Source organism: Opisthocomus hoazin, chromosome 2 (genome assembly GCF_030867145.1).
Source record: "Opisthocomus hoazin isolate bOpiHoa1 chromosome 2, bOpiHoa1.hap1, whole genome shotgun sequence".
In the NCBI taxonomy this organism is placed as follows: Eukaryota; Metazoa; Chordata; class Aves; order Opisthocomiformes; family Opisthocomidae; genus Opisthocomus; species Opisthocomus hoazin.
The window spans coordinates 59118903-59144952 of record NC_134415.1 but is presented as its reverse complement, the minus strand read 5'-3'; the positions used below and the strand labels follow the sequence as shown (position 1 = coordinate 59144952).

General features: G+C 38.3%; 1 protein-coding gene across 18 annotated transcripts in view; it reads left to right on the top strand.

Annotated features, from left to right (window-relative positions):
- Positions 1 to 26050, top strand: part of SYNE1 (spectrin repeat containing nuclear envelope protein 1) — a 319742-nt gene that overhangs the window by 258372 nt on the left and 35320 nt on the right. For 17 of the 18 annotated variants that reach the window (XM_075413801.1, XM_075413802.1, XM_075413815.1 and 14 more), the window contains 16 exons: positions 249 to 404; positions 971 to 1141; positions 1640 to 1773; positions 2473 to 2677; positions 3904 to 4086; positions 5061 to 5207; positions 6258 to 6412; positions 6772 to 6919; positions 10710 to 10804; positions 11814 to 12048; positions 12785 to 12979; positions 14941 to 15066; positions 15832 to 15987; positions 17935 to 18093; positions 18493 to 18659; positions 25480 to 25642. In XM_075413801.1, the coding sequence (XP_075269916.1) occupies positions 249 to 404; positions 971 to 1141; positions 1640 to 1773; positions 2473 to 2677; positions 3904 to 4086; positions 5061 to 5207; positions 6258 to 6412; positions 6772 to 6919; positions 10710 to 10804; positions 11814 to 12048; positions 12785 to 12979; positions 14941 to 15066; positions 15832 to 15987; positions 17935 to 18093; positions 18493 to 18659; positions 25480 to 25642 (2595 nt within the window). Of the gene's footprint in view, positions 1 to 248; positions 405 to 970; positions 1142 to 1639; positions 1774 to 2472; positions 2678 to 3903; positions 4087 to 5060; positions 5208 to 6257; positions 6413 to 6771; positions 6920 to 10709; positions 10805 to 11813; positions 12049 to 12784; positions 12980 to 14940; positions 15067 to 15831; positions 15988 to 17934; positions 18094 to 18492; positions 18660 to 21230; positions 21349 to 25479; positions 25643 to 26050 lie in introns of those variants that run through there. The other variant, XM_075413813.1, reaches the window with a different exon arrangement.

The window sequence follows — 26050 nt, the reverse complement described above, 5'->3', positions numbered from 1 at the left end:
AATTTTATAGTAGAGGACATGCTTCTATTTAAATTAAAGGCAAACAACTATGCTTTAAAGGGAACGTGAAATATTAAATAAAATTGCTGAATATTTATGATTCTCTTGAGAATAAAAAGACAAAGTATGCAAGCATGACTTTCCTATTTTTTTAAACTAAGGAGTTCATAAGCATCTTTTCTATCTCAAGGCATTATTTATCCAATTAAACAAACAAAAATATTCATGTATCTTCTTTTTCTTTTCAGGAACTAGAAGAATCAATAAGAACAAAGGAAAAAGAAGTAGAAAATGTGGAACAGAGTGGTCTTTCTTTGATACAGAACAAGAAGGAAGAAGTCTCTTCTGCTGTTATGAGTACACTGCAAGAAATTAACCATTCCTGGGCCAATTTAGATCACATGGTAAAAGAATCATGAAGGGGAAAATTATACCTTCAGGAATAGGACATGGAGGAGAGGGAGAATTAGCAGTTTTCAGCTAGTGGATTTCTTCTGTATTATAGAGGAAGAGATTCTGAATTGTGTCACTGTTTCCACCCATCCCAAAGTTGTTGTCATCCAAAGCTTGATAACATCAGTCCACCTTCTCAAGAGGAGTGCAGAATGCAGTGTGTTAGTGCTAGCCTTTCTGCTGACTTTCATAGACTGACTTGCCTGCCTTATGGATAAGTGTTTAATAGTCTTAAGCAATTTCTTTTAATCCTGCTTTGGACCAAAGTAGAAGGAACGTGATACCTTCTCAGTCCCTGCCATCCTAGCTTCATAAAATCAAGCAGAACTTTCTGCTGTACCAAATGTAAGCTCAGCTAATTATTGTGCATAGTCTTCGTTCTCCAACAAGTTTAAGATTAGGCTTGTAGAACAACTAGTATCTGAGATCAAAAGGAAAGAAACAATTTAAACAGAAACCAAATATCTTGAATGCTTTTAATTTACTTTTTTTTTTTGTTGTTGCTCCTTCCTCCTAGGTTAGCCAACTGAAAATATTGTTGCAATCTGTTCTTGATCAGTGGAGCATTTACAAAGTGGCTTATGAAGAACTGAATAGTTACCTGACAGAAGCCAGATATTCTTTGTCCCGTTTTTACCTTCTTACTGGTTCTTTGGAAGCTGTGAAAGTCCAAGTTGATAACCTTCAGGTGAAAAGAATACCATGCCTCTTGACATGCTAAGGATGGATTTAAGGATTAATTTTGTCCTTCTTGCATGGATGCAGAGAACTATACATTTTGGTTCATAAGAAATGGAAGTACAGACATACTAGCACATTGATATCACATAACTTCTTAGATTTTTAATGCTGTTCTTTAAATTTTGAACCATACTGTCAAATCATTAGAGTTTTTAAATCGTGCTGGTAACTATTAAAATAAAGTTTCTCGCTCTGTTTTGTCACGCTTCTGAGCTACTGCACGTGTTGAGATCACATGTTAAACCTCCTCCTCCCCACCCCACCTCAACTCTGTGGTTGCAGTAGACTGAAGAGCAAAGAAAATAATGTTCCTAAACCAAGTTTTGCATTCATAACCCGTATGACGTAATTGATACATACTATTCTGAAATGTTTCTACATCATGCAATTGTAATACCTTAAGTATCTTTTTTTTTTAATATATTTATTCTTCTATCTGTTTTAGAGCCTACAAGATGAGTTGGAAAAGCAAGAAAATACCTTACAGAAATTTGGTTCTGTGACCAATCAATTGTTGAAAGAATGTCACCCACCAGTGACTGAAACACTTACCAACACTTTGAAAGAAGTGAATATTAGGTAGAAAATGTCTGTGTGTTGAACTTTACTTTCACTGATAAATTTGCATTTATCCGTTGACCTAGGTTTTCATCATTTCTATTTTTGTTATATTTTATTATTTTATGTTCTTGGGGGTTTTGGAGGCTTGTGGGGGCAGATGGGGTTGTTCCTTTTGCCAAGGGCTGGAGCAGAACTGTCTCATTTACTACTAATAATAAAAGTAACATTATTCTCTCCAGCAAAACATTTGGACATTACTGTCAGTAGTTTTGCTCCATGCATGGCTGCCAATCAAGATGCATAAACACCATGCTGGAAAAATAATACTGCACTTAAAATGCAAGAAATCTGTCTGGAAATTTTGTTTGCTATGCATCTACCAGGTTCCCCAGATTTTAGGTTGCTATTTCTAGTTGTAGGAAGGGCATGATAGGCAAGAAAATCTAAGCCTTCATCAGTAGCTTGGCAAACAGCTTCCCCAACTTTGAGTCCAAGCCAGTAAGGATTTACTCAGAGAAGCTACAAAAAGGCAGGACCTACTGTGACTGTCAAGATATTTTTTGGATTCCTCCCCGCGCCCCCCCCCCCCCCCCCAAATGTCTGGATCTTGTTTATTAACAAATGTCTTAAAAGCCAAAAGACCATGAGGGGGAAGAGGGGCAGGAATAGTTCTTGTGGACTCCCAGGCTTTGGTCATTCATCCAATCTCTTCACCAGGTGGAACAACCTCCTGCAGGAGATTGCGGAGCGGCTGCGTGCCAGTAAGGGCCTCCTTCAGCTGTGGCAGAGGTACAAGAATTGCTACCAGCAGTGCTCTTCTACAGTCCGTCAGCGGGAAGACCAGACTAATGAACTCCTGAAGACTGCCACCAGCAAAGACATTGCTGATGATGAAGTTACTACTTGGATTCAGGACTGCAATGTATGTTCAGTTAAGCTCTGCAGTTTTTCACAGCTCCATGGGCTACAAATCACAAGACGTTCTCTATTACTAAACTATATGCTTAGTATACTGGAAACTTGCATACAAGCACTTTTCCTTTTACTGATGCACCTGAGTCACAGGGGATACAGCTTTAGGTTTGCTACCCAAATCTCATGAGTTTCTCATACTTCTCATGTGATCCCTCCATTACTTGTGGTGTTGTTTCAGAAGCTTGTATCTGAAGTCATCTCTCTGGAGAAGACGGATAAATTATACCATTTCATCCAGTCTTAAGTCCCTGCTTATCGAAGGGATTCCTGATTGGGAAAATATCTACCAAATCCGATGAGTTTCTTACAATAGAAAGAAACACTAGAAGTTTTGACTATACTCCCAGCAATCAAGGCTGTTCACTTTTTCTGAATGAAAAGAGGCCGTGTATGTTCTGGGGGTGTCTCTGTCCTTCCTTATGGAAGGACAACATTCACTCTGAAACCTTCAGATTCTTCCTTTTTCAAGACTGTTTCTCAGGGCAGCAGGATAGTTTATCTCCTATCTGTGGTTACATTTTTGTTCTTTTGAGTTGAAGTTAATGTTAAGTGTCACTGACAAAAGAAATAAAATGTTAATTGTCTTAGTGTAAGCAAAACAATTGCAAGGAGAAAAATGAACACATTAATGAGCTTTTTGAGCATATGCTGCCATAGTCATCTGGACTGGCAATTCAGATTGTTCAGTTTGAATAATTTCTTAATTTCCTCATGTCCCATTCTTTAGCCATTATGTTAGGCCATTTACAAAAGTTATTTTTTCATCCCTCCTGGTAATTCGTAGCAGGAAAAAAAGGGAGGTCTAGTCAGACCTGAATTGACCAACAGTGAAGGCTGTCACTGCTTAGGACCAGCATGTCAGTAGGTTAAAAAGGGTTATTACAACAAGTATTGCCTCATCAGTAACTCAGGTTTGCTCACAGGTAGCTGAGCAGTCACTTCTTTCTGTTTCTCTATGCACAGGTACTTTGACACTTTTTTTTTATTCTGCACATCATTTTCTTTTCATACAGAGTGTGAGTGGACATTTTGCATTGAAATATAGGAGTAAATACAAGTATTTCATATAGTGGTGGTGTTCAGTCATTTTATTCCCCCTTTAAATCAGGGGAGGATGACATCAGCAGAGTGTCAGGTTAACTATTCATATCTTTGTTCAATGTATTTCCACAGGATGTACTCACAGATTTGAAGACAGCACAGGAGTCACTGGTTGTTCTTCAAGAACTGGGAGAGGAGCTAAAAAACCAGGTGGAGGCTTCAGCAGCAGCAGCTATACAGTCTGATCATCTTGCTCTGAACCAGAATCTGTCAGCCCTAGAACAAGCTCTCTGCAAGCAACAGGCTGTACTTCAGGTATGCAAGTCCTTGAATCTGATCATCCTGTGGTATCTAAAAACACAAAAATTAGCTAAAACTGCCTGGGAAAAGAGGCTGGTGCCACCTGTTCAGTCAGCATTTCCTAGACTTCCCAGGAAGCCAAAGCTGAGAGTAGAAAGTATGCTCAAGCCCAGCACAGAAACCTTGTAAAAAGGTCCAAATTCTGGGAAGAGGATAGCAAACCTCATGGAGAAAAGTGTTTATCTGGAATGCCAAAGGCACCATGCTTTGTGCTGACAGCTGGATCTACAGCTGCTGCTCCCCTGAAGACAGCCTCTCTTCCCAGCTAGTTCTTTACCAATAAAACAAATGAGAGATTCTGAATGTTGTGTAGAAATTATTTTTACAGTTCCTGTCAATGTCAGTGACCAGATTGACAGCTACGATTTGTGTCAAAGCCTGTTCAGTGGATGTTGCTAATTTCTTGTGCCACCAGGGAACAAAGAGAAAAAAAGGAGTTGCAGAATGTGTTCTATGGGAAAGTATATGGGTGAGAAGGCAACAAAGGTAGTGGCTTCTGTTTGGATGACAAGAATTTACCCAAGAAATCCAGCATTGTCTAGAATGTGCTTATAACGTCACTGTGCTGTAAGGAAACAAAACATAAGAGTTTTTCATTTCAAATTGCAATTCTAGTAACTAGTGGTTCTCTCTGCTGACAAGGAATTAAGGGAGGAGTTAGTTTCATAAAATTAGAGAAAGTTATCTATTTCAAGGTAAGGAGATATTTATGCGCTTTGAAGTGTTGCCTTTTTGCTGTGATCAGAAGTCCTCTGTTCTAACAAAAAAAACCTCAATAATTCCACAGTCTGTGAGCAAAGCAGCAGTTACTGTTGCTCCTAGCCTATACAGCTGTTCACAAATCTATAATGAGAATAACCAGGAGTGTAACGTCAATATGGATGCTGTGTGGCCTAAGTTCTTCAACCGTGGGTCCTTTTCTATTCAAGGCTGGAGTGCTGGACTATCAAACCTTTGCCAAGAACTTGCAAGTCCTTGAAGCCTGGGTAACAGAAGCAGAAGAAATATTGAAAGGACAGGATCCCAGTCACTCAGCTGATCTCTCAGCAATACAGAGCAGAATGGAAGAACTCAAGGTGACTAATAAACACAGAAAGTGTTGATTATTTTTGTCAGCCTCGTTATATGTAGTACAGAGTATGCACAAATATCATGCATGTATTCTATACATATTAAATGACTGTCACCCATGCAAAGTGTAAGACTGAGAACTTAAAAGTTTGGTGGCAGTCAAGGAGTGATTGTTCATGTTACTTTGCCCCTGAGTAAAGAAGAAAAGGCAAACTGTTTAGAATAAAATTAATATAAAATCAAAATGGGAATGGAAATTTTATCATTTTTTGGTGATTTCCTTCATCTTGTTTTCTCTTGACTTTTTTTGAATGTATGCAATTCCTACCTCAGTGTTACTTAGTTTATGTATGAAGTCGTCTATTCATTTTGGGTATCTTGATATACTGAAGAAACATTCATGCTGTGTACCATGTGATCTCTGTTTGAGGTCTTTCACTCTTTTATTTTGTGGAGGTTTTTTTTCCCCCTCATCTTCTTTCAGAGGCCCTGTCAGGAAGTTGATGAACTTTGCCATATAGGCTGGTTTTGTCATTTTAATCTCCCATTGTTTTTCTGTCAGGATTAACTATACACATAATTTCACTTTGGACATGCTAAACAACAAGACATTTTCCTAACATAGTGAATTGGACATTTCTGTACAGCAAAACAAAAACCTAAAAAGTTGAATAAGTTCAAGGGGAATTTGCCAGCCTAGCATTCAAGCTAAGAAACAAGGAAAACGGCTCACTTTTTGGCAATACAAAGATATGGATTCAAACACTATCCTACTTTTGCAGCTCTGAGCAGTAAATCTCCAATTCAGCAAAACACTTCAGTGTAATTTCAGCTTACTTCTCTGTGCATGTTTAAACATCAATATAAGTCGTCTTCTGGTCTGAGAGCAGAGGCTGAGAACTGGAAGTGCAATTTTTCTGTGGCATAGGGATTGCTTGCCACTTGGTGGCAACCAAGGCCATTCCAAATTTAATTGAGTGCCAGGTCATACGTTTGCAGTCTATAATAGTGTAATTACTGAACTTCCTAGTTATCACTTTTACTGTTTGTTGCAGAGTCAGATGTTGAAGTTCAGCAGCATGTCCCCGGATTTGGACCGCCTCAATGAGCTGGGTTACAGGCTTCCTCTGAATGATAAAGAAATCAAAAGGATGCAGAATTTGAACAGGCAGTGGTCTCTGATCTCATCACAGACTACGGAGAGATTCAGGTGGGGATAGTTAAAGATTGCTGAATGGTTTTCTTAGATTACAACAGCTAGAAAGTATACCTTTTGCAGAATATAGAAAGCATTTCAGATATTTCGTTAACCAAAGATCCTTTGCTTTGGTGTACTTACAAGTAGTGAAGCCAGTGAGCTGAGATGTTGGGTTTGCCACAAATTAACAGGGTTTGAAATGAAGAAGGCTGCTACTTTCCAAGGTTTTGACATAATAAATGGAATGAGGCAGGCGAGTGGGACAAGTGGGATATCTCTTCTGGAATTCTGCTGGAAAAGTTATTGCAAGAGACTTAACACTGTGTGTGAGAGGAGTAGATCTTACCTGAATCCATCTTTCTTTCTTTCAGTAAACTGCAGTCTTTCTTGCTGCAGCAGCAGACCTTCTTGGAGAAATGTGAGACTTGGATGGATTTATTAGTTCAGACTGAGCAGAAGCTGGCAGCAGAGATTTCAGGAAACTACCAGAGCCTTTTAGAACAACAAAGGACACATGAGGCAAGTCATCATGTGCATTTATACATAACTACAGTACATACTGTTTATACATGAATGCAAAATCTTTTGTGGAGTAATATAATGGTAAAGGCTTACGCCTTGAATTTAATTACAGTTGCCTGCACCGTGTGAGGATGTCTTAACTTAAAAACAGAAGCATGCAAATATGTCAGTATTTGTACATTTTGGGGAGGACTTGAGTATTTGTTTGCATTTGTGTATAATGCGTCAGTATGCCCATGAGTGCTTGCCCCTTACATTTAGTCTATTTGAGAGTGGTTTGTGCCAAGGAACTCAAACTTTTTATTGGTCTTCCCGTAGAACTTAACTGTTCTCAGGCAATTTGGCCCTTTACCTTCAGTTCTAACTAGAGAAAATGTATGTTATTTCTGTTTATTCTGGTTTTGTTTGTTTGTTATTAAATTTACAACATATACAGCATCTAAAGAACATGTTAAAGGAAGACTGTCAAATACTGGCTATATAACTCATCATGGGGCCTCCATTTGGTAACATTTTCTTGGAGAACAAACTAATTTGATCTTGGCTGTGTGCTGGAGTCATTTGTCTGTTTGTAACAAATCAAGAACTAGCCCAGCTTTTGCTGAAGGGAAAAATTGATTCAGAGTTTTTACCAGAGGATGCCTTTATGATTCTTCAGTGAAGTGATGCACATTTTTTCTCCACCCATATTGTTACTGCCAAGAATCCTGGTAAAGATCAAGCAAGACAAGTCAATTTTAATACCAGATCTCCCATGTGGCCACAGTAGTTTCAGTTCCCACAACATTTTCAGCTGACCTACCCATAGACTCAGGCCAGATCATAGGAGTAGTCATGTCCTTCCCCTCCCTCTTGCCTTATATCTCACAGCATAGTGTTCGGGTGAAAGTCTGATAGCAGAAAGTAATTCACAACTGGTTTTGCTTGCTTTAGCATATGTTTGCTTTAGAATTTAGCTGTCTTTGCGTTACAAATGTCATCTATTCCATCTCTTCTCAGTGCGGCCAGCATTGACTGGACAGTGTCTTTATACGTTGGGACATCTCAGGTCTTTGAGATTTGAATGTCCAGAAATCATTACTAAGTAAATAATTTCCTACTGCTGTTGTGTCCAGTTGTAGCTAGAATTCTTTGAAAGAGGTTAATGGCAACCTTCTTGCATTCAATTGTCTTGAGATGTCAGCTTAATTCTCTCCTGAAACCTTGATCTGAGCAGTTAGCTTAGATGAGTGTTACTCAGGCAGTCTGTTGAAGCTTTTTCTATTACAACTATAAAGTCATCTCTCAGAATTTAGAGAGCTAATATCTGATTTTCTAAATACTACAATTCATCCTAAGAAAATTTTGTATACTGTATCTGGGTTTTTTTACCAAAAGCTTTTTGGCATTTTATATAATCTAAATGTATTCAATACTTGGTGTTGTTTGCAGTGCCTCCTGATACTCATGAAGATTTTTCTTTTCAGTCTTCACAGCTGAAAGGGTCAAATCTAAATTTCTTGAGACGAATTTCCAGATTGTTTTGCTTTGTGTTTTTCAGGATAATTAGAAAATATTCTGTTTCCACATGCATTCCCAGAATGGATATTGAAATGCCTCCAGCTCTGTTATCAGCTTTCCAGTGCCGACTCATAACTTTGCTGGTGTTTATTCAAAGGGGACCCCAGCTACCTCAGTGGCCTTACTTAGAAATAACTTCCCACTGAAATTTACAAAGCAGCAACATTGAGGGGATATCTTTGTCAAATATTGTGCACTGACACTGGCATCTGCATCAGATAAGTCTGTCAGGACGATCTTGTCGTCATTCTTGTGCAGTTCTCCAGATATCCCTTCACAAGCCTGGTATGTTTCTTGGGACTCTGGCACAGTGGGAATGCACCGAGACAAGCATTTGAGAAAGTGCTGGTAGGAGAAGGGGAATTTCCTTGCCAACTCAATTACTGAAATTTTTTCCAGTGAGCTGGTATTGTGCATTCCAACACCTGCCCTCCTTTCCTCCTCCTTCGCATTCCTATTACTGTGATTCCTAGTGATCTACATATGAAAAGAAATTGAGGTGGCAAGTGGTCCCACATAACAGACCATCCCTCTTATGTACAGAGACAGTGTACATGCAGAGGGCAAGTGGATGCTGACAGAAATGTCTCTGGTTTTGGGTGTGGCTTGAATACATCATCTCTAAGCAGAGTTGCTCATGCTTGATATGCTTTTGTTTCACCTGTCCTCTTAAAAAAAACTAAAATTTTCACATTGGGATGGGTTTGGTTTTGTTTGTTTCTGGTGGTTTGTTTTCTTTTTAACCAGTTGTGTTCTATTTAGTCTCAATCTGTCATCAATGCTGGTAGATGCTGTTGCCTCCTGTGCTTCATCCATGTCACCTAACTTGACAGAAATAGATATGACAGGAAGTAAAATTTCTGCCTTCTTACTCAGCTTTCTGAAATTCTCAATGTCATAGTATTGTTGTTTTGTTCATGAGATAATAGAGCAATTAGTTTCCATCTAGTTCAGGCTCAGTCATTTATAAGAGCCACGATATTCAAAGAACACTACGAAATACTTCTGCAAGGAAATTAGACAACAATATTTCTTTCTATGGGAAAATTGATGACCTAGGTAACATTTTCAAAAGTAACTCAGTGATTGAGAGGGGCAAAAAATCATTTTGAAAAATTAGTCCATCATCTACAAGTCCTAAGCTATGTACAATGTTCTTGAGGGATTTAATTGTGCAAGTGCCAGTGGGTATTTAGCTGGCAGTTGCGGATGCAGGACTTGGTACATCACAATTTGAGCTGGTGGGACGCCATATAATAGGGATGTAATATGGATTTGAGGAATAGTGGCTTTCAGTTCAGGCAAGTTTGAACTTCTATGAAGTGCAAACGCCATCACAAACAAAAGAAAAATAAAATCTCAAGCTTCATACCAGTATACTTTCTCTTTTAATGTCTCTGAAAACCTTTCGAATGTGGAGTGGAGTCCAGTCCTGAGCTGATGCCTGGGTGTACCTTCATCAACACAAGAATATGCCTGAACAACTTTATCTAGAGACGTGGTCCATTACTAAAAGAAAAGATGTTTTGAAAAATAAATTTTAGTAGTATAAGTCATTTTTGCTTGCTTTGCTTATACACAAAAGTATAAGTACATTTTGCAATGGTAGTTGGGTATTTTTTTGTCTTAAGTAATATTTAACTAATAACAGATTTTTGAAATTATTGTGAAAATTTATTGTGAGTGGTGGAGAAAATTGGAAAATAAATTGGAAAAATGAAGTGGAAAATTGATTTCTAGCTCCTACACATGGCTGACGATTTCTTTGAAAGGCTTGTTAGCAGTGCAAAATTGTATTAAAAGTTTGTGTAACACTATCACACACAATCTGTGCCTAAATTCAATTTAACAAGGCAAAGGACAATAATATTCTTAAAGGTATCAGAAAATAAAAAGTGAACTTTCTGTCCATGCAATAAATATCCTATCTCAATTTTGTTGTAAATTGTAGTGCAAATCACACAATTGTACTGAGACACATAAAACCTAGCTCCGGTTGATATTATTTAGCTTTTTAATAGTTTTTTTTAAATGTCATGGAACTAATAATAATTACTAGAAGCAGCAAATAACTCCAGCAATGAGTTTTTTAAATGTGTTTCTATTGAACACCCATTGAATTAATTTGAAATTAGACTAACTACATGAAAATTAATTTTTACCAGTGCATACAGATGGAATTAAAATGTAAGATCTTGTTTTAACATCCTTGTCTCCTGTACAACAGCTATTCCAGGCCGAGATGTTCAGCCGACAGCAGATTTTGCATTCAATTATCTCTGATGGGCAGCACCTCCTAGAACAAGGACAGGTGGATGGCAGGTAGACATTCCTGTGTTGTTGCCGCTGCTGGTTATGTGAAGTAATACTTAGACTAGTGGGAGTATTCCAAACAGAGAGGGTAGAAGATGTCAGCGTTCAGATCATGCTCTTCAGAGGTAGAAGTTACCATCACTGTGGTTAAGCTATTAATTAGCCAGTTCTTAAATAAGATAGTGTTCTTTAGGATGCTATGGGGTATGTCAATGTGTGAATGCATTTGAGAATACAGCAGCCTTAAGGCTACTTATCTGACAAAGATTTGTCTTGGATTATCAAGCATGTTACCTATATATCTATTTTGGTGTACTTTGAAAATGTCAAGTTTCCCCAAAGGAGCCTGCAGTGGCAGATTTAGTGAGTTACACTTGATTTATGCCAGCTGGGGATGTACTGAGAGGATTCCCTACTGCAATTTAAGAATGCCTGCAGCCTAAATATGTGATGGAATAGGAATTTGTTGCTGTCTGAGATTTTGTTTTAAACACTTGTAATCAAATGAACGAAAATCAGAGAAACACTAGTGGCTTCACAATTGTGCATATGCATTGACTTTGCTAAGGGTATCGTGGTCCTAATATAAGATGAACTGTTTATTGGGATGTGACAATTTTGTTAATGCTGTGTATGTCTTATGCGTGCTTTGAGCTCAGTAGTAGATCTGGGGGTGAATTGTAAAATCTCCATGATTTTCTATGAATTTTGCTGATCCATATTGGCAAGACCTGTGGATTTTCTTTGTCTATTTCTGAGAAGGTAGCAGAGTTTTGTGTGTTTAAGGTTTGGGATCTTGAAGGTCTCAATAATTATAGCTCTTTGATTCTCCCAGTACATGAAGTGTGAAATTCTTGTCCTCAGTCAGCTATCATGAGACTTCAGCGCTTTTCTCCTCGTGTTTCATTATAGACAACCAGAAAACATCTTCCTTTTCCATTCAGTTAATTTCATGAAACAAGTAGCTCAAAGTATGAAGGTTACTATGTATTTTTATTTATTTATCTATTTATAATAGGGAAGAATTTAATCTGAAGCTGACTCTTCTAAGTAATCAATGGCAAGGAGTAATTCGCCGGGCACAGCAGAGGAGGGGGATCATTGACAGCCAGATTCGCCAGTGGCAACGCTATAGGGAGATGGCAGAGAAGCTGCGCAAGTGGCTGGTGGAAATATCCTGTCAGCCAGTGAGTGGGCTGGGCAATGTTCCCATCCCATTGCAGCAAGCCAGAGCGCTACTGGATGAAGTACAGGTATGTCTGGTGTGTTTGAAGAAAGAGGAAAAAAATCCCCACCTTTTATACAGCCTTCATAATTTTAAACATTCTTTAAAATGTATTAGATTCAGGCTATCTGCTTTGCAGAAAGCAATATTGGGTGTTAGTTCCTCTTTGGAACTGGCTAGCCTCAGAAGCAACGGTGTGATGGAAATGAAGTTGGAGTTGATAAAGAACATACAATGGAGAACTTACTGGGCCCTCTCTCTCGAGCCTCATCTCTCGAGTGAGATGTAGCTAACATCACACTGAAACTGTGTTGAAAAAAACAATGATGTCCTATTTGCCGAATGTATTCTAGCTAACAAAAAAGGATACCCCAAGTGTCCATCTTCATACGAGGTTAACAGTGTCTATTTAGCAGCTTGGTGTCTTCAAGCTTTTTGGCTGGATGATAAATATCATCCAGCCATAAATAAAGCTTATAAACGTAATAGGCTTTAGAGGAACTATTTCTTTTTAAGAGCAATTGAGATACTGAAATTAATGGGGAGAAAGAAGTCTTTCATGTCTTTATCTTCTTGGAGAAATTTACTAAAGGTCTGCTGCAGTAAATTACTGTGAAAATGTTAGAGTAAAGCATTTGGGCAGTAGCTCATGCTTAAGTCAAGGTATGCAATCAATTAAAATAATGGGCTTGAGAATGAATTATACTGAATTGCTAATTGTAATTAAAAAGGCAAAGCTGACAGAAAACTGTTAATATTTTCAGCTTAAAGAGAAAGTTCTCCTAAGGCATCAAGGGAGTTATATCCTCACTGTGGAAGCCGGGAAGCAACTGCTGCTCTCTGCTGACAGTGGAGCTGAGGCAGCCCTGCAGACAGAGCTTACCGAAATTCAGGAGCGCTGGAAGATAGCTAGCACCCAGCTGGAGCGACAAAAGAAACAACTTGCCTTACTACTGAAAGTAAGCGTGTCATTTCCTCTGTACTGCTTCAGCAAGTTTGTGGTTTCTCATTATGATCCCTGTTGAAGAAAAGTGTTCTCAAGGGATAGGTACAAATACAGGAATTGCATATAAGCTACATGAGCTCATGATTTCATTTCACCACCTCTCAAACTAGGCGAGGTAATACTTCACAGTAGGCTTGTATGTTAGTATGTTAGCTTTTAACTGGTATTTCCAGAACAGTGCCAGTAAAGGGTATTCCTACCAGTCCTACTTTCAACATAGAGCAAAAAATTATTTTATTTTGCACAATGCTGATCAAGTTTTATACATACTGTATTGAAAATTAGACCTGCCTTATTCCCTCTACAGGCCAGTGTCAAGATCCATCTGGCAATGTAGTAGTTTTTGTTTCCTTCTAGTGTCTTGAATATTTGCTAATTTAGATACACTTCTGTGATCTTGGAGAAGGAGGCCTTGAACTTTATTTTGCCATAAGCAATGTCCAGAATGCCTCCTATCCTCACTTTAAGTACTGAAGATGGTAGGCTACAATTTAAACTTTGTCTGTTTGTTTTTCCTTTTTACTCATTCAAGGGAGGATAATGATAATTGGATAATTGTGTGTATTAATAGAATAGTGCAAGTGCTTTTAGAATACTTTCAGAGGTCTAATAGAATTACAGAATTACAGTCACTTTAGCTTTGTTGGTAAATAGAAAGAAGCAAAGAAGCTCACGAATATGAAATACTATTTTAGAAAAATTCAGATAAGTAAATTTTTCTTCCTCTTTCAAGCCTTGGTCCTCGTCCCTCAGCTTCTACTGGGGGAATGAAGTCAGGCAATTTTAGTCATGAATACTGTTATCTAGGGACAGTAAAGGTTCTGTGGTATTTTGTCTTAATGAAAATATGGGTCTTAAAGCTTGAAGGTGAGGAAGTAGGGAAATTAGCGTGCAAATTGCGTAAATTGTCTCAGATATCAAGGCTTCATTACATTATGCTATCTTGGTCTTAAATACATAACTTTTTAGTGGTCTTCTGATCAAACGGGAAGCACAAGTGTATATTCCAGAGAGTATTTCTTGCATTAAGAACATCACAGACTATTGTCATGTAAGGTCATATTATTTACTAAGGACAGAAAAAAGAACACACTAAGGAGAGGGGTTTTTTTTGCAAGACCTGTTGTTTGTAATTCTCCATCGTAAAGATGATCATGAAATACTGGCATAGACTGGGAAAAATTGGAAGGAGAGAAATACTAAAGTAGTGGTAGAAAGATAATATCTTGAAACAGAAGACTAAGAGAAACAAGTTCCGTATTTTCTGGTATCACACAGTTGGCAGTCTTTATGGGTTGACTGGCTTATTAGGGATCTTTCTATCTGTGACTACCTTTTTAATAGGCTTTAACAAGCAAGTGAGGTAGGTAAATGATAATTGGTATGGTTTGATTACATTGGACACATAAAAAATTTTGAAATTCTACGAACACTAAAGCTGAGTGTAGCTGCTAGAACTATTATTTAGAGCAAATACTGCAGGTACTTCAATCTGATCTTAATTTGCAGTATCCCTAACCACTTTTTTTTTTATATTTTCTGGAGGTTAATGCACCTGAATGGAGTTTTTGTCAAAGAATAGTGGCGTGTTTGATACAGGCATTCAATAAAGAAAGTGGAAGATAATTTTGGCAGGGCAAGTCTTTTCAGAAAGGATGGCATTGGAACTAGAAAATGTAATAACAGGAGGCTTTGCTTGTGTATTTCTACTAGCAGAGACGTACACACAAAAAAAATTTACCCCAGCTGTACACATGACTCAAGTTCTGAGACTATAAGTGTTATTTAGAGGGGGTTTTCAGGGCATGTTATTATTATGAAAAAGTTTCACTGTTTAGTAGTTAGTTAAGCAAAGCAACTGACATAAGTATAATCCAGATCTAAGTTGAAGTCCAATAAACAATTTGCCTTCAGGACTGGGAAAAAACTGAAAAGGGCATAGGAGACTCCCTGGAGAAGCTAAAATCGTTCAAGAAAAAGCTTTCTCAGCCTTTGCCAGAACACCATGATGAGTTGCATGCAGAGCAGATTCGTTGCAAGGTAAAGCACTTGTTTTCTGATGACTGTTGTCTCATCTTTGCCTGCCTTTGTGCAGTAACCTCTTCTGTTGTTAAGAGGCTTCACATTACTGACTGTGCAAACCAGTCAGCCTTGCCTGTGACAAGAAACTATCCATGTAACATTTGGACAGCATAATACCTGCGTGATCTCACTATAATGTAAATCCTGTAGGGTGATACAGATTTGATCAAAGTGAGATCAGAATGGGGTCTCAAAGCCCATTAGAAGAAGCACGAAATACTGGTGTGTTTTTATTATAGAAATTCTGACTTTAAACTCGTGGCATCTGAACTGTTGTTTTAGTGCTTTTTATTTGAGGTGAGATTACACTGGGAGATCTTAGAGAACACTTTTATGCTATATTCTTTGCAGTTTAGAAATGGATTGCAACTTGAAAATATTTTCAGTACAGAGAGGTCCAAAACAATACTTGGAATTCTTAAATACCTGTGAACTTTAGAGAGATTTGAGTAGTATATTAGTTTGTGACTACTTTTTACAAGGCTGACGTATTATTTGCTGTTGGGGAGTTGTCTCATAACTGAAAATATCGGTACCTATGGGGGGCTGGTGTTTTCTTTTTCTTTTAAATGGGGCTCAAACAGTCTGCTTGAAATGGTGGGTCTGCTCAGATATCACTTTAATTCAGTAGGATAACAATGCATATCTTCATGCTCCATCAACACATTTGAATTTTAATTTTATTAGCAAACTGGTCCTTTTTCCTTGTGTGCTTCTTATAAGGAGTTAGAGAATGCTGTTGAAGGATGGACAGATGACCTTGCACACCTCTCTCTGCTGAAGGAGACCCTGTCTGTGTATATCAGCGCAGATGATATCTCAATCCTCAGTGAGCGCATTGAGCTTCTACACAGACAGTGGGAGGAGCTGTGCCACCAGGTAAGTATAGTACTAAGCACTGATATGAGCGTGTAGGCTACCAAAGTTTTGGGAGAAAAACTGAATGCAAGTGGCAGATTTTAGAAAAGATGCATGTAGGCACACTCAGATTCAACACAGAACTCTTGCTGAATCAGGGGATACGTCCATTGAAATGCTTCCTTTAGTTACTGCTAGTGTTTCTAGATCTCTTGAACTTTGTCGTGGCTGCCTTGAAAAACCAATAAAAAAGCCACACTGTGTGCTGTGGGACTGTGGCATGGCTGGCTGGGGAAAACACAGTAGTAATACAGTTTACTGTGCTTTGGTGGAGGAGCTGTGCTCAGAAAGGATGTCCACTCCCCACTCAAAATTACTGTATTGTACCTTCATCTCTGCTGATAGCTTCTACTTCTTCAGACATTGGTGTCTGCATTTGTCTTAGTGTGAGGGTAACTTGCTTGACTGTGAAATGAGCTGAGGAGTATTGTTTGATTTTTCAGGTGCATCAGGCTATTAGTGTGTTTCCTGCCTCCATTTTGCACTTAGAAATCCAGGTAGTGGAGTCTCCCTTACCCAGCTTTTCAGATCACCCTAATGTTACTTCTGTGGTTCAGTGCAGATTGTAGTCCAGATATAGCGGGGCTAACTGAAATAGCTACCTCATGTAAGGTACCTATGAAGGCTTCAAAAACACCCCCAAATTAGGAAAAATGCTTCACAGCACAGAACTTAAGAGTTAGTTGCATTTGAATGAGCCAATGTAGACATATCTAAACTACGGTGTAGTCACTGCCTGTGTGTTTGTGGTAAAGGAGTGAGCGAAGTAAACAAGTTTTATCTTAGTTTTGTGTCTACTGAATGTTTCAGGATGTAACCTAGTACAACATTTTGTTCAACCGTTGCTTATTTCCGGAAAGCTGCTGCCAGGTTTACAACTGCAGAGAGGAAATGCGAGATCATGTGTATGCCCCTGTTAAACCTAACATGGTAGCTAAAGAACATATCACTTCTGCTTTTTGTGAAAGAGCAGATGCAGTCTTCATCTTCTCAGCTGAAATGCTGATATAAAATCAGAAACAATGCAGATCACAACGGGGAGGAATTAAGTAGTTGTACAAATGTCTGAAACTGGAGAGATGATTTTGCAGCTCACCCTCTGCCACTATTTTGATTTCAATGTCTGTCTTTGTCTGTCTGTTACTATTCATATTCTGAGATGGTACCACTGCTATAGCAATTTCTTAAACATAGCAATGTTTTACTTCCTCCTGCATTAAATACAGCATTTGTCCATTTAATGTTTTATGTCTGTTCTTTCCTGTCAGGGCATACCTCAATCCTTTGGAATCTCTCAAGGTGTCATGTTTGTTCAGGAGAAATAGTCATCCATGAAATGAGTGTATTAGGACTCAAGTAGAAAATTGCTCATGGAAAATATAGTGTATCTTTGATTTAGCTTTGTACTTACAAATCATGCTCATGCATGAATTACACAGTCTTTTGGAGTTTGGACTATGCTATGTATTATATCTATTTTTTTGCTATGGGCAAGCATTTAGATATTCTTTTTATTTAATCTCTCAAACTAAAAAGAAACTATTCATATACTTAATAACATTTTATAAGTGAGCACAAACTGTAAGAAAATTTATTTTTTATCTTCTAATGAAATCTTTGAAGACATTATAAAACAAGATATTGACTGGCTGCTGAGCGTAACGCTTGGATGCCTGCCTCTATGCATAGGATGTAGCTAACAGGAAACCTGAGAATAACACTTAGCTCTAAACTCAGAGAGTCACACAAAGTCTTTACAGTACAACTCCAGTTTGTTTTAATGACAAGTAGGTGGCTGGAACACTTTTGCAGCGCCAGAGGAGTTCATGCTGAGGCACAAAGTGTTTCAAGCATCTCTTGAATGCATATACTATTTGGTTTTTATTTATTCTCTGCAAATGTTTTAAGGTCTCCTTACGTCGACAACAAGTTAGTGAGAGACTGAATGAGTGGGCTGTCTTCAGTGAGAAGAACAAGGAGCTCTGTGAGTGGCTGACACAAATGGAAAGTAAGGTTTCTCAAAATGGCGACATCCTCATAGAAGAAATGATTGAGAAACTTAAAAAGGTATAGTGCAGTGCATGTATACTTACATACTGTTCTTTGACTGCTTGCTTCTTTTGTTTTGCAATGAGGATACTGAATTAGCTGAAACAGAGGTTTTACCTTACACTGATGTTATAAGTTCCAGTAAGACTGTGTGTTTGTGGTGTTGTCTCGCTATGTGGCATTTTCCTGTCTGTCTTGAGGTAGGACCTCCCAGCATACCAGAGAATGAAGTGAATGCAAAGTCAAAGGCATCTGAATGCTTTGCTAAATGTCCAGTCAGAATTGCCTGTAAAGAGTTTAACTATAGCAGATATATTTATACATTCACCTGTATTTTTTGTATGTTTCATTTAGTAGGGTAGAGCAGAGTGTATTCAGAATGTGTACCCTGACTTCTGATTGCTCTTTACTGTCCAGGATTATCAAGAGGAAATTGCTGTAGCCCAGAAGAACAAAATCCAGCTCCAGCAAATGGGAGAGCGACTTGCTAAAGCCAGCCATGAGAGTAAGGCGTCAGAGATTGAGTACAAACTCGGCAAGATCAATGACAGGTGGCAACATCTTCTAGATCTTATTGCAGCCAGGTAAAACAATTGCTTTGTTCTAAGTGCTACATGGGGCAGATTAATATGCTGGATGTCATGAATTTAAAATCTTTTTGTCTGCCTTTTCATCATTGACTGTGAAATGAATTTATTCTTGACCATCAACACATTTCTGTGAAATTCACCTTCCTGTTTTATTTTACAGTACCTGACATCATTTTTTCAAGATGAGTCAATTCAAAACACTGCTAGAACAACATAGGATCGGTCAGACTTAGAGAGCCTTGCTTCAGTACCAACTCACATCAGACGAGTGCTTAAAACTGGGTGCAGGTGTAGTTTTTCCAAAAAATTCTTGTCAGAGGAATTGAAATGGTGCATTTATAGTTTTGGATTTTGAGAAGAGCAGTTCCAAAACTAAGTCTTAGTTTTCCTGCCTGATCTCTTTTTCATAGATGGAGAAGAGTAACTGCAGGTAGATATATGCACATTGGGCTTAAAGTTTCTTTACTCCAGGTCAAAAATATAACAGCAGTTTCCATAACTTAAAAAAATACAGGATTGTTGTTTGATATGTGAAGAAACTGGTCTGTTTGTTTCAACACTTTCTGTTGAGTCATGCTACAGCCTCCCTCCCATTACCGACAATAATTTTGTCACAATTTTACACTTCATAAAACGTTCATGTATTTTATATTTGACACTTCTGTGATGTAAGGACATATAAATTAGTAATACTTTAGTTGTATTAGCAGCAAAGGGTTTGTTTAGCTTTGTTGTCCTTTTTGGTGCGTTCTTTTTTCATGTGGTTTTATTGTATTCCTGCTCTGAAGTCTGTAAGCATGGGAGCAGTAAATTTTATGTAAGCAGAAGCATTCTGGTGGCTCAAGCTCCTTTTATAGTGATTCATTTAAAAATAATGAACACTATATATTTCTTACAGAACAATTAGGTCAGGAAGTGGTGCATTACGGTCAAGGAGCCTGCTGGTTTCAGAGGAAGTGATATATCACCAGTTGTTGAGCATAAAGTATATTTACCATGTTTTTGTGTTTGTCTTTTGAAACACCTACTCAGACAAATGTTCAAATAATATCTTCAAGAAGTTTCTGGTAAAAAGTGATTGCATTCAGAAACTGCAGAACACATCTTTAGAGGATCTGTATTGTCTATTCAGTATTAGAGGTTAGTGTCCACTATAGGGACAGGTAAGAGTTCAGGATTCTGTATCATTCTTGAGGTGGAGACATATAAACTGCAATATTATACACTTAAACTTTCTTATCCTGTTATCACAAAGCAGGATGTCAAGTCCTAGTTCTAAACTAACTTTTGTAAAATATTTATTTACTTTTATTTCCAGATCATTTCAACTTAACCTTCTCAACTAGCATGCTCAGCACTATTGTATGCAATTTAACATATAACCCTTTCCATTAATTCAGTGCTTACCAAAGTGAAAAAACTACAAAGTTTGAACGTTGCATTGCTGAAGCTGAGAAGTGGTGAGAGATTTAATGCTAGGCTGTGGAGATTTTGCTAGTTCAGCTGTAACATAGTTATATAGCAGTTAAAGCCCAAGCTGTTGATTCATGTGTGTACAAAGTACTTGTATTGATGTCTAATTCCCATTGGACAAAAGGGTTTTCATCCCCCAAGATAATTTTTAGAAGACTCCACAGGCTCTTCGGAATACGTTGTTACATATTGGCTTGTGTTCCTGTTATGATATTCTGGAGTTTGGAATGTATCATATAACATGATTTTGGCTGCACTTAGCTACTAAATGCAGATTAATTGCTGTGGTGTTGAGAATAAAACACATCTTTTCATATTCTGGATCCCTGACAGCATTAATAAATTATTAGAGCCTGCATGATTTCTGCAAAGCTGCAGTCATCCCTTGCCTAGAGCATTTTTCTCAGTGGTTTGTTTCCTACAGCTGTGAATGAGTGGAACGTGCTCTATGAAAACGCTTTAGTAATATAGTATGGTAATATGCGTCCAGTCTGAATCTCTACCCGTTGATTTTGTGCTGTGTGGTGGAACTTCTCCATTCACCTGCAAAAACCTCTTTCTTTCTTTCTTTCCTGCTAATATTCTGTTTTCTTACCCACCCTTTTTAATTGCTTCTCCGTTCTGAGGAGGTCTGTAGCTGCAGAAGAGGCAGCTACAGAAAGGTAGCTGTGTCTCTGCACCAAAGACTTCTGTTTCCGTCCTTCTAGAACATTTGCACCCTTTCAGATGAATGTTTCTGATATGTCAGCCCAGTGCAAAAAATGTTACACAGGTTTACCACCAGGAAGCTGTGCTACTGCTGCAACTGCTCAGGCTTTGCAAAGGAGGCTTTGTTGCATGTGTTTTCATCTCTTCCCCTAGCACTCACGGTCCACATTCCTGGAGATCAAGTCTGGCACATGTTGATGAATGCAAGTTTTATTTAGAAACATGACCACTTGTCACCAGTCAGTCTCATGTTATCAAGCAACGGCTGCTAACATTTGTTTGGCGTGCAACATTTTCTGCACGGTACTCACCAGCAAAGAGAAGTGTGTCCCCTTCCCTCCCCCCGCCCAAAGCACAGTGACTGCAGGCTTTTGGAGTGGAAGTTCTTCTTTTTATTGCTGGCATATTTCATGGTGGCGGCAGAGGACTTGCATGCTGTGAGGATGGCGGAGGACGGCAGTGTGGATTCAGATCTCCCAGACTGTAATTGTGATATCACAAGGCAGGCAGCTATTTTTGTTTGCTTTTGATTGATACAGTTCTTTCTGAAGTCTTGACTTGCTGGGAAACTAAATGAAATACTGATATGTAGGAATCACTGCCTTTGCTAGAAATTACTGTTTTCTGCTCTGTTTAAAAACAGTTGTCAGTGATAACAGCATACTTTGTTTTACAGCTAGTACTTTTGGATCCCAGAATAATTTGTAGTTACTGATGCAGACTTGGAACTAGTAAAATCTCTTAACTGTCTGAAAGAAACTGTAGACTGGTTTTACTGCTGTTTTTAAATACAAGAGCATGTACACACATGAGGGAAAGCAGACTTTGTATTTGTCTGCTCACTGTTTGTGTCATCAAAGGGGCATGGCTACAAGCGAAGGGTAGAGAAGGAGAGAGGCTATAAAGAAAGTATGTCAGACTTATCTAAGCTGGTCTGTCCTGTACATATTAACAACTGTTTTGTAATTGCATGTAATACTTGAACTCAGCCTACATTATCTTGGATTTTTGATTCAGCTTCTCTTTTTCCCTGTTAACATTATCTTTTTTAGAAGTTTTGCTGTTGTTCAGAGTTCCCGAAATTTACTCTTTCAAATGGGAAACTGGGATCTGAAGAGCAAACAAAACTGGTGGTACTAGTGTCCTGGTACGCAGTAGTACCGTACTTCAGACAATAAAACTTTTTTAATCATAAAAATATCATTTTTAAACTGTTTTTTTAAAAAATTTTTTAATAGTGTAATATTTTTCAGTATTTCATAGAGTGTTTCTTGAAACTTTGTCTCCAGTTCCAAGTAGATTTAAAAAAAAAACAACTTTTCTACTTTTTACTGGATTTGTACAGGCTTAGATATCATGCTTTTACTGACTTTTTTCATGTTGCTTTTAAAGTTTAATATTAGTAACCAGCTGTCTAAATGGCTAATGCAGTAGCTATGAGTTCTATATGATGCATTGTTATGTATTTACAGGATTGTTCCTGTTTAGGTTTAAGTGGAATCTAAGGCTAATTTAGGACTAGTTGAATTAAAGGTATTTGTGCTTAATTTCAGCTCCAAATTGTTCTCCCACTGCCTTTTCTTAATGTAAAATAGACATTCTAAAGTTATTACTTTCATGGGAAATCCAAGGTGCAGTAACTGGAACATGGAAATGTAAGCGTCATAAGCCCATTCAAATTTTCTTATGATTTTTGTCAGTAAACCATAAAAACAAACAACCGAAATCTGCAGTATTTTCCTTTCTGAGAGTCTTCAGTATTTGTAAAATGTAGCAAGACTTGTGTGTGTGTAATATAAAAAACAACCTTTAAAACAACTGTCATGGGTCCAACCCTTTAATTTCAGGCCCTGCTATTAGCATGGAAAGACAAGATTTTGAGCTGTTACATTCTTGAGAGAGATGCTTTTGTTGCACACACACTGTGTAATTATTTGTACACAGGCAATGAGATGAAGAGCGTAGGCGTCTTGCCTGCTAAAATTCAGAAGGAAAACTGTTAGACATGATGGATTACATCTATTATTCGTTCACAGATATGTATTCAGAGTAGCTAGAGGCACAACACTGTATTGCAGTTCAGTGAAAAAAAGTAAGCCCAGCATACTCCCAAGGAGCACTTGTTTATTTGCTTCTATTTGTACCATGGGCAAGGAACCTGTTATGTTAGACTCAGTACAAAAAAAGAACAGTGTTAACAGTAAATGTAGCTGGGGGCAGGAAAGGAGTTGTCTTTTTTCTTTTTTCTCTGTTTTTTTTTTTTTTTTTAACTTTTGGAATTTTGATACAGGGAATTGCAACAGTTTGGTGGGAGGACAGGTTTAGCAGTAGGTTTTGGTTTTAGCTGAAGTGTTCTTTTAGTATGTTGCGCTTTTTTTCTGTTTCTCTCTTGAGTAACTTAGGTCATGTGACTGAAAATAGCTCCATTTGGGCCAGGGTTGTTTTCTGCCCTGGCAGGGATGTATTCGCATGCAGTCTGCCTGAGGCAAACAGGTCACTTTCTAGATGACGGGCCCTTTATCAGATGTTGCAGGCAAAATGTAAATAAAATCTGGCACAGAGGTTAGAGTGCTCTACAGTCGCAAACAAGAAGAGCCTGGTCCACAGCTTGGGCTTGCAAATGACAGTGACATTTCTTCTACACAGAGCTGACATGACTCATTGTTCCCTTTCCCACTCCAGCATGCATGTGAAGGATCTGTGGCATCCAGCCTTGAAAATCTGAGCAGCAAATGGGCAGGATTTCACTCCTCTTCATTATATCAGAGACTGAAAATCTGTATGGGAGTTTCAGAAGACTGATAACCAACCCTCCTGCTCACCCTCTGAGCAAGTTCCAATTGGTCCAAGCCCACAAAGCACTGTATGGACAATTATAGGTGACAAGGAGATGGTGCCCCAAGACATTGATTGTTCTCCTAGTATCTCTCCAAGGCTAAATACATAGCTGTGTTTTGGGATAACCTGATGATAGGGACTGGGGTAGTCTTTCAGCACAATTGTGTTGAATTCATTCCCTTCATAGCTAGATTTTCAGATTACCCAGATTTTTTTTCAGATCACAACCCTGCAGCTGTTAGTCATGAGACTCTGGCAAGGAAGATGCATTCAAACTGTTATTAAGCGTGTGAGGCTAAAGAGCCACAGTTTGACCATCTGTGATCTAAAGAGATGGCTAGTAAGAGATAAAAATTTGAAAGATTTAACTTTTAGTTTTTTTAAGTTGGCATTAAGATCTCTGCATTTCTCTTTGGTAAGAAAAGGACACACATATTAGACTCATAATGGTCAGCTACAACTACCCCTTTAAATATGGAAACACTTGATAAACATGCTGGTTAGCATTATGGAAAAAATGTGAATTGCTCTGTTTGAATTACAGAATAGTCAGAGATGGCATTTTGTTTGTTTGACGAATCTGGCAGTCTTGTATTTTTCAACCCAATTTAGTCAGTCTATTCCCAGCTGTACACATCTCTTAAAGTTTTCTGATATTGAAACACTTAAATGGAAGAGCAAGAGAAGCATAAAAGGGAATGTTATCAAAAGTGTTTGTTGTGCTACATAAATGGAAAAAAAAAAGCTTAGAAACAATTTCAGAATCCACTAATGTATGTTACATAACATGGTGATAGAAAGGAGGGAATTACTGACAGACTTTTTTGCAGTTGAAGCAGGCTGAAGGAAAAAATATCGAGACAGGATGAAGACTTAGTCAAATTTTCTTCACTCTCTAAGCTTAATGTTCTCTTCAGTAAAAAGACTCCCACTACTTAATTTTTCCTGGCCATTACTGTTACAGGGTCAGGGTTTCAAGAAAAATGCTACTTGGAAATCACCATGCAGTTACATACCAATTTCATCTGTTTAAATCTGAAGTAGTCCATTAGGACCAAGAACAGCTTATAGCAGCCCTTGGGATTCAGGAATTCTCACTAAGTTCTCAGCTGGATCTCTCTTTTTAAAACTTATTTCTTCAAGGACAAGTCTTCACATTGGAACAGGCTGCCCAGGGAGGTGGTAGGTGTCCCATCCTTGGAAACATTCAAGTCCAGGTTGGACGGGGCTCTGAACAACCCGATCTAGTTGAGGATGTCCCTGCTCGCTGCAGGACGGTTGGACTCAGCGACCTTTAAAGACCCCTTCTAACCCAAACCATTCTATGATATGTAGTTCAGTGTTTAGAAAGCACCAGCGTGAAAAAGCCCTGTTCACTCAGTGCACTCCACCACCCGTACTGGTTAAATGGGTAAGTTATTAGTAGTCTTAAGAATTTTTGTCATCTGTTGGTCAAATGCACAAGTAAATTACTTAGATTATTTTGGGGTTTTGGTGTGTCTGAGTTCATTTTAAGAAAGGAAATTTTTTTTTTAACAAACATTTAACTCAACTGATGGAGGTACAGAAGCTTTGAAAATGTTGTCTGTCATTAGTAAGCTCTTAAGTTTTCTTAACTGGAACCTATGAGTGCGGGACTATTTGCACATGTAGCATACTTCTGTTACATAATAAAGGAAGACTTCAGAACAAAACTTGCCATCTAAGTTAAATTTCTCTGAAAACTTCCTGAAACACATGCTGTGGAAATTCTCCTTCAGGGTGTACTTATGCTGCCGTTTCTTTTTCTTTACAGGGTAAAGAAGCTGAAGGAGACCCTTGTTGCAGTGCAGCAGCTGGATAAAAACATGAGTAGCCTGAGATCTTGGCTTGCCCACATTGAGACAGAGCTGTCCAAACCTATCGTCTATGAAACTTGTGACTCTGAGGAGATACAAAGGAAGCTAAATGAACAGCAGGTAAAATACAACACACTTATCAGATGCAAGATGACATGGGGAGAACCAAACTAGAGTGTACTTGGGCTGCCCCTACCCAGCTCAATGCTGAGAGGGCATGAGGCAAAGAAGTGTTTAAATATCAAGGCAAGTGGTGCTTACTGTGTCACTTATAGAGCCTTCTGCTGGCTTTGACATCGAATCCACCAGGAGCTGGTTGACCTTTCCAAGAAAGGTAAGGTACCAAGTGATGTAACCTGAACGAGTTACTGCAATTGTTTTTCCTGTGGGGTTTGTGGTTTTTGTTTGTTTGAATTGTCTGTTCTCAGAGGCTTTTAAAACTGACATCTATTAGACTTCGCAAATTTTGCACATGCTTGAAAATGACTATTTTTTAGCAACCTTTCTAACTCATTTTTATTTTGCAGC